Source organism: Schistocerca nitens, chromosome 6, assembly GCF_023898315.1.
Source record: "Schistocerca nitens isolate TAMUIC-IGC-003100 chromosome 6, iqSchNite1.1, whole genome shotgun sequence".
Lineage (NCBI taxonomy): Eukaryota > Metazoa > Arthropoda > Insecta > Orthoptera > Acrididae > Schistocerca > Schistocerca nitens.
Window position 1 is genome coordinate 524,985,588 of NC_064619.1, and position 12,320 is coordinate 524,997,907.

General features: G+C 38.9%; 1 protein-coding gene across 1 annotated transcript; it reads right to left on the reverse strand.

Annotated features, from left to right (window-relative positions):
* Nucleotides 1–409: 409 nt before the first annotated feature.
* LOC126263442 (uncharacterized) lies at nucleotides 410–1,309 on the reverse strand (the record flags this gene model as incomplete). The annotated part of the gene is made up of 1 exon (XM_049960535.1): nucleotides 410–1,309. A coding segment is annotated over one exon (900 nt), but the record flags the coding sequence as incomplete, so codon positions are not given.
* Between the last annotated feature and the right edge of the window lie 11,011 nt (nucleotides 1,310–12,320).

Sequence of the window (12,320 nt, forward strand, 5' to 3'; positions counted from 1 at the left end):
AACTTTCTATTTCGGTAATCAATGACTGCTCTTTGCTTTTGTAGAAAATCTCTGCCTACCAAGCCATTATACGGGACATCTGTTCCCTTGCTTAACACGTGAAATGTGTGTTTCCCCAACACAGTTTCGCCTATTCTCAAAGTTAATATCACAGTACCCAGCGTACTTACTGTACCATTCGTTACCCCTTTTAACCTCCGCACTTGTGCTCTGTTAACTGGTAACCCTGGGATCATATCTTCTTCCTTAATTAGACTAATATGTGCTCCTGTATCTATTAAAAACTTCAATCCTCTACCGATTTCTTGGCAATGAGTCGTCATAACATCATTTTCTGCCTTGCAGTCTATCACCCTAACCTTGGGCCATTTGATGGTGGTAACACGAGACTGCTCCGTATCCCACCTCCTTAGTTTCCCGAAACCATTTTCTTCTTTCCTGAGGTTACTTTTACTTTTTCCATACATTGGTATCCAGTAGGCCCATACTTATTACATATAAAACACTTAGGGGTTCGGCATTCCGTCGCCTTATGCCCACGTCTCTGACATTTCTCACAAATTATAATTTTACTACACATAGCATCCGTATGCCCTGATTCATCACAATTATAACAAAACTTCTGGAACCTCCTAGCTTCCTCTGCCCTAGTGGGTGTCTTTACCCATCGTACTTTACTACTCATCTTTGGTTTCCTACATTCTCTAGCAATGTGGCCCTTTTTCCCACAATTATAGCATTTTTCTCCCCAGTTATTTCTAGTTTCCGTCTCTCTACGAGCCCCTTTATGAAATTGTCCCTTTTCTTTCATCGATAGCAGTGCACTTTCCTCCTGCTGTGCTATTTCTACTGCATCCCCAAGACTTATTTCTTCCCCTCTGCTGCGCACAATCGTCTGTATTCTATCATTTACTAGCCCCTGAATAAAGCATGCACGACCTAGTGCGTAAACCAATTCTAATGCGCCTTTCAGCTGCGCCTTCTCTGTTACTCGTGTTACGGCAACTCTGAACGATTTGGATAGCTCGTCTATCCTATTACCCCAAGATGCTACAGATTCTCCCGGATATTGCCTTGCTTGGAACATGCGACATGCGTAGAAATCTATGGTTCTCTTATCCGAATAATTCTCTTCCAGTATGCTTCGAACCTCCGGCCAATCATTTGTTCGATCCCGTACTAATAGCTTCGCCCTTGCCTCCCCTGTTATTTTGGACTTTACATATTGGAACAATAACTTCTCGTCCTCACTTTTAACAACCTCGAATGCAGCATTCACATTCTCAATGAACTCTTGTAATTCCCTTCGGTTACCCTCGAAAACCTTAGGAACTAAAACTAACGCATCTTTCGCGCTTATGCCACTCCTATCAGTACTGGAGGACGTCATTGTTTACAATTACAAAGGACCTTACTACTACTTCGACGTGCTGTCTTGCCTGTGTCTGCTGCTTGATGTACTCGCTGGGCTGCTGGACTCCTCTGGTCGCTGCCTACTGTTGCGCTGCTCGTCCCGTCCGCTGGGCTCTGCTGGGCCTTCCTACTGCGGGCTCTGCTGCTCGATCTCTCGTTGGGCTGCTGGGCTCCTCTGGTCTGTCGAGTCTTGGGCACTGCTACTCGTACGGGCCTCTTCTTCTTGCGGTGATACTCGGTGGTACAACTGTCTGCTGCTACTTATCTTTCCCCCACCTTGGTATTATGGATCTACACATACACGGCACCACACATACCCCACATCTGACACCAAAATTTTTATTGTCGCGTCCCGGCACAGGTCCCAGATACCAATATAGAGTTGGTCGAGCCTGCGTGGCGCAATCAGGACGTTGACGACAATTATGGGTTTGTGGTTCCCTTTAACTAGTCTTTATTACGGAGGTGAGAGGGAGTAGAATCTCCTGGACTGGCTAAGGGCGTGCAGAAGGTGTAGATACCTTATACAATACTTCCAATAGGTAGCGGGTACAAAGGGGAATTGTCAGCACTGAAAACACAGTAAGGTGAGATTTCTCCTTTAACTTAATTTATTAAATTAATATCACAAAGAACATGTGAGGTGTCAAACCCTTCCCCTTACTTTGTATACTTCTATAGATTCAGCCAGAATCTCCACTTTACTCTTCGTTCAAATAAAGGACCTTTATACTATCCACAGGAGACAAGCCCCAGCCAGTGACTTGTTCCTATTATTGCTGAAACTAGCTGTAGAGGCTACTTGAGACAGAGACAAACTGTCCCTGTTCAAAACTATTCCACGGTAACAACTTCTACTTAACTGACAGTTGTAGTTGATTCCACCAGAGCATCACCGTCTTCTCGTAGTTGCAGTTACTATGAACTCATTAGTAGCGGCTGCTACCTTCCCGAGGCTGCCGGGCTGCTTGTGCCCTCTTCGACTTCTGCGACGAATCTGCTTCTTGCTGCTCGTGGATGCCCTTAAATACTCATTGTGAAGGTCTGCCCTGCTCGGACGCAGCCCTCGCATCCACTTTCTCTAACTTATTTTTCGGTCTTCTCGGACATTTCGTTGCTGTGGACCTACATTGGTTTCGATATGTCGAGCCGAGTCCCTGACGGAAAGTTCCTTCTCACCCTCCAAGGTCTGGGAGACGCGCTGTTCGTCCCCTCGACGTGTTTACTAGCTCCGGCTATTTGTACTGTGTGACACTTTCCCTTCCGTGCCCGCGGTACTGCGCGGCGTCCGCGTAAGAAATACTGGCTGAACCTTTACATTATGAATAGCTATGTCATTTGGTTAATTAAATCCTCTGGGGACCTGACAGTACTGTGTGAAACCTTCATATTTTTCGGAACCATTGTGATACTATGAGAGCTTTGAATTATGTATTTGGTATGGGATCATGATTTTGAAAGTATGTTTGAGGTACATGACACTATTGACATGAGCAGAGAACTTTTTTTAGGTTTTGAAATTATTGGAGGAAGCTACAACGATTTTGAGAATTGACTGAGGTGTTATGATATTATTATGACGACGATGTGTATTATGCTGTTGAGGTATGTTTATGGTCAATAAGATGATGCTACCATATATGAGGAATTTGATTATGCTATGTATTTATTATGATGAAATATTGAAGAAGTGTCGACGAATATTTATATGTGTAACAAGGTAAGGAATAATGAGTAGTGGTTAGGGACTCTGACTTGTGAAAAAGGATGTTGGAAACCAAGAATTGTACTTTAAGAGTTATGAAGTGTGTAAATGCATGAATGCACCACAATGCCGACGAAAATTTTTTGGACACTGTTATATTTATAGGATTTTGTTTCTACACTTTTCTACTGTAACTTCTCGACTTGTGAAATTTTATTTGTATATGAGACTGTCACTGTAGTGCAAACTGGTGTCGTAAATATTTCGGTAAGAAAGTTAAATGACCACCTGCACGTAATGCGTCATGGGCACCCAGCTGCATGACAATCGCCTGGAGAAAAGCCATTTGTGTGTGCCTTTCAGGGGCACAGCTGAAAAAAAAGGGGCCATTATCCTCGCTATTGACATTCCTTTGTAGAAAGCATCGCAAATACGACACACTCAAACTTGAAAACATATGATAACACTGTGGAGCTCTTAATTTATGATATTTACTGAAATGTCTAATGAAATGGCGAGAAATATTTTATGTCTATACACCTGATTATGACTACTGTCTTTCTAGTTGAGAGATTTTTTTTACTACCTTATGAAATGCCATATGGCTAATGAATGATGTTTCATGCCTTCCTTTGTACATATTTGCTCACTTTCTTTAATATCTAGTTTCTAGCAGCACTGCAGCATTGGTTATTATAAAATTTAATAGATGTACTAATATCACTATTTTCTATCTACAGACCCAGTAAAGAATACGTGTATGATATACTTTCTTAGAAAAGAGAGCACAAATAGACATTTCCCTTCACAGGAATTGCATAAATAATTTTTTTAATGACTTGGTAACTTTCTTGCAGAGTAAGTTTTTGTGATGCATCACTCTAGTGTTAAGATGTGACATAGGTATTAGACATGGCCATTTTTAGTGTAATATTTTTTCTGCTTGAGCTATGTCATGTTTAGATATAAGTTATTGCATTTGCTGCTGCTGTTTGCCAGGCATAGTGCTACTAAATTTCACTTTACATTACTCTGTTAAGCCAGTTTTACTACGAATTTATTTTTCTTGTTTGCTGCACATTGCCTTATATTAGTTGTAATATTGCATTTGCTTTGCTAATTTATGCTGCTTACTTTGCCATTTGTATTTTTTATCATTGCTGTTTGTGTTAATTGTTTTGTGCTGCTACATTGCCTCATCCCTTAGTTTAGTATCTGAGCTCAGTAGATTTAAGTTAGCTTAAGATGGGGTAGGCAATATAAGAGAACAAGTTGTGATTAATTGGAAGAAATGCATTGAGAAGCTATGAGAAAATGGTTTGCCAAAAAGTATTTTGAAAGAGGATATGAACAAAAAAGTGGGGTTTAGAGACAACAGGTTTAGGTAGGATTTTCTTGGAAATAAATGATGAGGTTAGATAATGGAAAATAAATAATTAGGTAAGAAATATGTGAACATATAAATACATAAAGCATGCTTGGATTGGATTTTTTTGGTGGAAACAAATGTTGAAATAAGACGAAAGATCTATGGAATGAAGTTTTGGGTTGGACTGCAGCACCAAATGTTACACTGAAAACGAACCCTGTCCTTTCCTTTAGAGTTTCTCCGCTATGTGTTTGTGTACCCTTGTTTATTTGTCTTTTCCTGTCTTTAAGTGTTTAGCTAATAAGATTTATGTTGTAGAATTTTTCAGATAATATGTTATTTACTTTGTAAAGACGTTTAGACATTATTTATTCTGTTTTGTTTTAATGCTCATATGTGAAGTTGATGGTTCAAAAGTTATGCTGATCTTTTATGTATGTACTCATGTCATAGTTCCTGTAACACTGATGTATATGTTATTTCGATTCTTTTGTAAAGCTTGTACTACAAATGTTATCTGTACCGTTATGTTCTTTAATGTTGTATTTTATACCTTTGTTATTGTATTCTTATGTTATAAAATTGTAATTGACACCAGTTCATCAAATTAAGTAACTCGTAAGTTACATTTCACTGCACACGTTTCTGTTGGTCATAGTATATGGACAATATGTGAGAAGTAGGGACTGTTAGTGTTTGGACGTGTGTTAAAAATTCAGCAAGGGACTGGATAACAGCATTGCTGTTTCTAAGGACAATTCCAAAAACTTTGTGAGTGCACAAGTGCTGGTTATGGACTTGCTATATTGTCTGCAAGACTCTTCGATGGTGATTGTGCACCTGCACAGTCGCAGCAGATGGCTGCTAGCCATCTCTACAAGGACTACAGTGGGTCTGCATCTTTGATGGCCCACCAATACCATTATTTCTACAAGGACTGCACTGGTTCTGCACCTCTGGTGGCCCACCAATACCGTAATCTCTACCAGGACTACAGTGGGTCTGCTCTGTGATGACCTACCTACCAATATTCTTCAAATCGTCGAATGACTCTGCTGTGGGTTTGCTCTGTTGTGGCCCATTACCTGTCAGCATGTCAAGAGTCAGCACTGTCTTTCCGTTGGAAGGACAACACTATTTCTTCAAGACCGCATGAAATTGCACTACTTCCATGTGCATTGTCTTTTACTGCTCCGACTTTGAGAAAAGAAACGGCAATTTTACTGTGATGAATGATCAGGACTGTCTTTATGGACTGTGAGAAAATTTTAGTATTTGACCAACATTGTATCAATAAGTGTGTGCATTTGATTTCTTTGTTACTGTAATTGTGAAAAATTTTTTTAACAAATATGTATTCGCCAGTGCCCGAAACAATTTGTAAATTTTTTTGTGGGGAGCATGGGGGCTATGTAAGTAGGCTGTTTCTGTTTTCTTATTGGTAACGCCACGTAGCGCTCTGTATGAAAATCACTGGCTGTGCTGTATGCAGTCTGTGGCTAGTTTGCATTGTTGTCTGCCATTGTAGTGTTGGGCAGCTGGATGTTAACAGCGCGTAGCGTTGCGCGGTTGGAGGTGAGCCGCCAGCAGTGGTGGATGTGGGGAGAGAAATGGCGGAGTTGTGAAATTTGTAAGACTGGATGTCATGAACTGCTACATATATATTGATTTTTCAACACTATTAAGGTAAATACATTGTTTGTTCTCTATTAAAATCTTTCATTTGCTAACTATGCCTATCAGTAGTCAGTGCCTTCCGTAGTTTGAATCTTTTATTTAGCTGGCAGTAGTGGCGCTCGCTGTATTGCAGTAGTTCGAGTAACGAAGATTTTTGTGAGGTAAGTGATTTGTGAAAGGTATAGGTTAATGTTAGTCAGGGCCATTCTTTTGTAGGGATTCTTGAAAGTCAGATTGCGTTGCGCTAAAAATATTGCGTGTCAGTTTAAGCACAGTCATGTAAAATTTTTCTAAGGGGACGTTTCATGTTAGTACTAACAAACCCACGCAAACGGCGCTGCTCTCACTTGTTAAGTGAAGGCCATCGGCCACTCCGTTGTCAGTCGTGAGAAGTAATACACGAAATTTGCTATTCTCGGCACACTCTTGACGCTGTGGATCTCGGAATACTGAATTCCCTAACGATTTTCGAAATAGGATTTCCCATGCGTCTAGCTCCAACTACCATTCCGCGTTCAAAGTCTGTTAACTCCCATTGTGTGTCCATAGTAACGTTGGAAACCTTCAAATGAGTACAAATGACATCTCCGCCAATGCACTGCCCTTTTACACCTTGTGTGCGCGATATTACTGCCATCTGTATATGTGCACATCGCAATACCACGACTTACGTAGCCTCAGTGTATGCAGCATAACAACCTCAATATCGTACAAGGGCGTGGTTTACGAGAACGCATTTGGCTGATATACATTTCTACTATCATTTGACTCAGCTTTAACAATGCCTCGTTTCCTCTACATCTGTGTAGAATCAATAGTTATTATTCTCCTGCGTGTGAGTGTGATTATGAGTCAGAAGCTGATGTAAACCACATCTTGTTGAAGTGTTCAAATTTGACGATGGACGATCTGAATTTCTGAGGACTTTGATGACAACGGATTACCTCCTTCCTCAAACACCGTCTTTGCTTTTGGATGCTAAAGACATTTTCCGGTGTAAAGCGATTATCAGTTTTTTTCTTAAGTGTAGGGAAAATTCTGTAGGAGATATATTTTCATTTAGTTTTATCACTTACTATTAAATTTAAGGGTAGTGCAAACTGATAGCATAAATATGTCTACTTTACTTATTACTCTATTTGTTAAACATTCCTTGTAGAAAAAATTGACGGCTTCATATTTCAATTCTGTATATGCACATTTATGTATTTTCTCTGTACGATTATTTATTCTATATAAACATGTGTTCTCGATGGCTAAATGAAGTACAAAAAATTTGGCTTACCAAACTAGAACTTAAATCCTGGAAACTGTGGAGTCGGGCATGTTAGGTGCGTGAAGGTGTGGTGTGGTGTGGGGTGACTATCTGTAGAAAATTTCTGCAGGTATATTCTATGCTATTCGCGTCGCCCAATAAGCGTTAAGAGGGATTGTCAGGGCAGCCTCTGTGAAGAAATGTTGAGTTCCCTTTACTACTGCATTTTTAAAACAACATACCATTCTCTCTTTAACTGCGGGTCGAACAGAGCTGTTATGACACAGTCAGTGATATTTCGAGAGCAACATTCTGATAAGAGCTGTGCATAAATCTGCCTGTCATACGTCTCTGTCATTTTGTGCTGTCCTCCAAGAGAAAAGATTTCTGTACCTCTAGTAACATTTATCTCTATTGAGGTGGACTCCATTCAGAAAACGAAAGGCTGTTTTGACAGTCCATTCACTACCGTAAGCTATATGACATTCAAAAAGGGTATTGTAAAATCTGTGTACCCAGACGGGAGACAGCCTCCCGCTAAGTACAGATTGGGTATATTTTCAGTACATTTTAGATTGCAGAACTGATTTTGCTAACGCTTTTGTTGGTGATATCCTAAAGCACTGTAATGCAACATTACTGAAACATTTTTTTGCATAATTGGAAGAATAATTAATGCAGTGATGACTCTATTCCATACTCAGGAAAAGGATACTCTCAATGGCCAACAATCTATTTCTCCATCTATATATACACTCCGCACGGCACCTTTCGGTGTGTGTTACGATCGGAAATAATTTGCACAGGGGAGAGCGCAAATATTTACGTATGTGTGTTTTATGAACTTCGTGACCTGTCTTTGAGAGGGATGCGGTTGTGCAGTCAGAGCAGCTATTATTGGTAAACTTTTAATGACGTCTAAGAGTTACATTTACGTATGGAAGCATCCAACTTGCTACGCATCAAATTCTTGGTCCATGTCGGTTGGAAGAAGTGACAACTGGTCACAATTAGTGTTCAGAGATTTTCACTTAACGACTTATCTTGCAGTCTGTAGGAACCAGTCTGAATACCACAGTTGTACTTGTTGAGGAAATGAGTGCAGCGACGTAATATTTTCGCCTTTTCTTCCATTACAGCCAAAATTGATAGTAAGATTGTAAGATTCTTTGTTTTTCGCTGCTGCTTAGTTGCTTTCCATGTTTTTGGGTACCTGCTCAGTCTATGAAATTAAACGAAAGGCTGCTCGTTTTGTGCCATACCCGTTTCCCTCCTTTTTATTTGTGAAGCATCTTCAGTGGCATGTAATATGTTTGTTTTATGTATATAATAACTGCGTTATGTAATAATTACATATATGAACGTTTTCAGTACGTCGCGACTTGTAGCTCTAGAATATTGAAGAAAGGACATTTTTACATGTTAAGTCCTAAGGGCTATTTACTTACTGGCTGAACTGGTCCAGGCTTTGCCCATTTTCACAAGGCATCTTTTATAGAAGAATCATTTGTTATGAGTGGATGTGTCGAATGTGGATAGTAAAAATATCAAATAAAATGGTTCATATGGTAACTACTTACATATTTGTTAGGAAGTGTATGTTGTGGACAGTGCTATTTATCTTATCACACTTAAATATGTATCAGATCTGCGTTAAAAAACGTCAAAATTCTAGTTACACTTTACTGTATTATACATTTTCCATAGTTGTAATACCTTCATTGTCTAGCACTGTAGTTCCCAAAGTGGTGCTATTGGATTCTCGGGGGTCCACGGGAGACCAGACGGGGGTCCACGTTGGCGTGAAAAAAAAAAAAAAAAAAAAAAAAAAAAAAAAAAAAATGTGGGTTCACAAGTTGTAAGTGGGGGTTCACGAAAATTTTTGACCACCTTAATTTTTTGAGTACTTAGTGTATTTTAAGGTCAGTGACTGCTACTTGTAAAATCAAACATATTCGATATTCAGTACAACGCATGTAGAGACCTGCAAAGTGCCGACCGCGCGCCCGCTCGCTCGGAATGCTAGCTTAGACGTGCAAAGGGACGAAATACTACTTGGGCTGTGCTTGCAAGCCTCACTAATATAAATACGAATGCCAAGGACAAAACGTTACTCATTTGTTTCCGGAATTTTGAGAATAAAAGTATGAGTGAATCGGTGTCAGTGGTTGCCAGTGCCGAAAAACGTAAGTACCTGTTGATTTGTTAGCGATATACTAAATTTATAATAAGTAGCTTTTTAAGCTTCTCAGTCTTATTATTTGTATTAACAATAAGATTTAGACCTAATTAATAAGGCGTTGCTCTTATTGAGTACAGTACAACTAAATAATAATACAGTTCACTAATAAAGAGGATCTATAACATGTAAGCTTTCACGGCCGGCGTCTTCATTAATTAAAACTTCCGGGCTGAATTGCTGTGGTCCATATATAAAACTGCTTCTCCTTCCTGACGTTTCGTTGCCTAATGCGGGCAACATCTTCTGAGGTGAGACGGCGACTCACCTCAGAAGATGTTGCCCGCAGTAGGCAACGAAACGTCAGGAAGGAGAAGCAGTTTTATATATGGACCACGGCAATTCAGCCCGGAAGTTTTAATTAATAAAGAGAATCTATCCTTATGAAACGAGACATTGGTCTCGTGAACTAGGTATATATTTTCTGTAATCGTTAATTAAAAATCATCTATTTAATCTCGTGGTTGCTAAAGCTTCGGCGATTAAACAATGGGTCTTACCAGTTTATTGCTTTTAATATTTAAAAACAGTTTTCCCGCTGGCATTTTGGTTTTTTCATTGCAATAATTAATTCTATTTTATTCTGTTAAAATAGCCATATCCTATTAAAGTCGTCTCATAATTACTAAAACGGACCTTTTTTTTCTTTACAGGTTGCAACTGATACGAAAAATCGCTGAATCTAAGAAGAAATGTCGACAATACAGTGCTGGTTATTTGAAATTCGGTTTTCTTGCATCAGAGGCAGACAAACGATTGTCCATATGTCTTTTATGCAACAAAGTTTTGAGCAATGACTCTATGAAACCATCAAAGCTGGAAGATCATCTAAGAAGGTGGCATCCTGATGAAATTGGTAAAGATCTGAAATACTTTGAAACATTGGAGGAATAATATAAAAAAAGAGCCACCGTAAACAGTATGTTCACTGCAACATTCAAATTAATTATTGTGGCTTGCGGGTATCTTAAAATATCTCATTGCTTATACGAAATCTGGAAAACCGCATACCATGGGAGAGCAGTTAATTTTACCCGCTATTGGCGAGGTTTTAAAAACTGTTCTGCACAAACCTCCATTTGACGTACTCAAAAGAAGTCCTTTAAGTAACAACACTGTACAAAGACACATTGATGAAATGACCTCTGATACTGAAAGCTTCTAGTTTAATTATCAGCAAACCATTCATTTTTCTATTCATCTGGACGAGTCGACATTACCTGATAATGAAGCATTATTATTGGCATATGTTCGATTTGTTATGGACGAGGAAATCCATGAAGAGCTGCTGTTCGCGAAAACTTTGAAAACGGACACTAAAGGCGAATCAATATTTAATGTCCTGTATGGTTTTTTAAGGTAAAATCGATTCCATTTACAAACTTTATTTCGGTGGCAGCAGATGGAGCTCCTGCCATGTTCGGGCGATACCGTGGGTTTATAAGCCATCTTAAAAGAATGATACCAGGACTAACTGCAATTCACTGTATCATTTACCGACAACACCTTATAGCGAAAAGTTTGAGTGATTAATTGCACCAATCGCTTCAATTTTTGATTAATACAGTTAACAAAATAAGAAGCAATGCCTTGAATACCCGCGTGTTTGCACTATTGTGCGATGAAAATGATTTCCAGTGAATGCTCTTACATACTGAAGTCCGCTGGTTGTCGAAAAGTGCACGTTTATCAAGACTTTACACACTTTTCGAATCAGTTATAGAATTTCTGGAAACTGAAGATCCACATTTAAAAGAAAATCTGATCAAATTTAAAGCAGACATTGCGTACTTGACAGATTTGTTCAACAAATTTAACGACGTTAACTTGCAGTTACAAGGGGACAACCTAAATTCAATAAAAACAAAGGGTGTAATTTCGGCTTTTCTTGGTAAATTGAAATTTATGAAGCAAAATATTATTCGGCGCTAATTTTTCCGGTTTTCAAACTTGTCAGAGGCAGAATGTCTTGATGAGGATATTGAGACAAATGCTCGACATTTGATCATCCTGCATGATGACTCCAAAAATATATTTGAAGATATTCTGACGATGGATATACCACCATGGATCATAAATCCATTTGATGGAACGGAAGTGGCAAATGTGGTATTACAAGAGGCTTAGCTTAGCACCAATGAGCATCCTAAAGTGAAATTTAAAGAAGGCTATCAAACATTTTGGCTGCAAGCAGAAATACCCGAAAAATATCCTGGGCTATGGGAAATTTCGAGAAAATTTTTGATAGCTTCTTCTTGTCGTTACCAACGTTTTAACAAAAAAAGAGCAGATTGAACATAACAGAACGGGGAAGTAGGAGTTACCTTTTGTCATTGTTCATTTTAAATTTTTCGTATGTTGCTCTATGGTGTTGCTTCATGTTCGATGGTTAATGCCCATGTTTTATCAGGTGTTCGACAAAGACAAAATTGCCATTATCATATTTCTAGCTTCTTATGTGTTTGTTTTACATAGTTTTGAAATTTACACCTGTCATCGTGAGACATCATGATCAGCAATTTTGAAGTATGTATTTGTCTGGTTTTTCTGTTGGTGTTTTTAAATGTTACTTGTTCTGTACACTATGTGTAATCCTTGTTTTTTTCAGGATATTTACTATTTTGTGCATAGGTTTGTGTCTGTGTGTTAAAGTAAACCATTT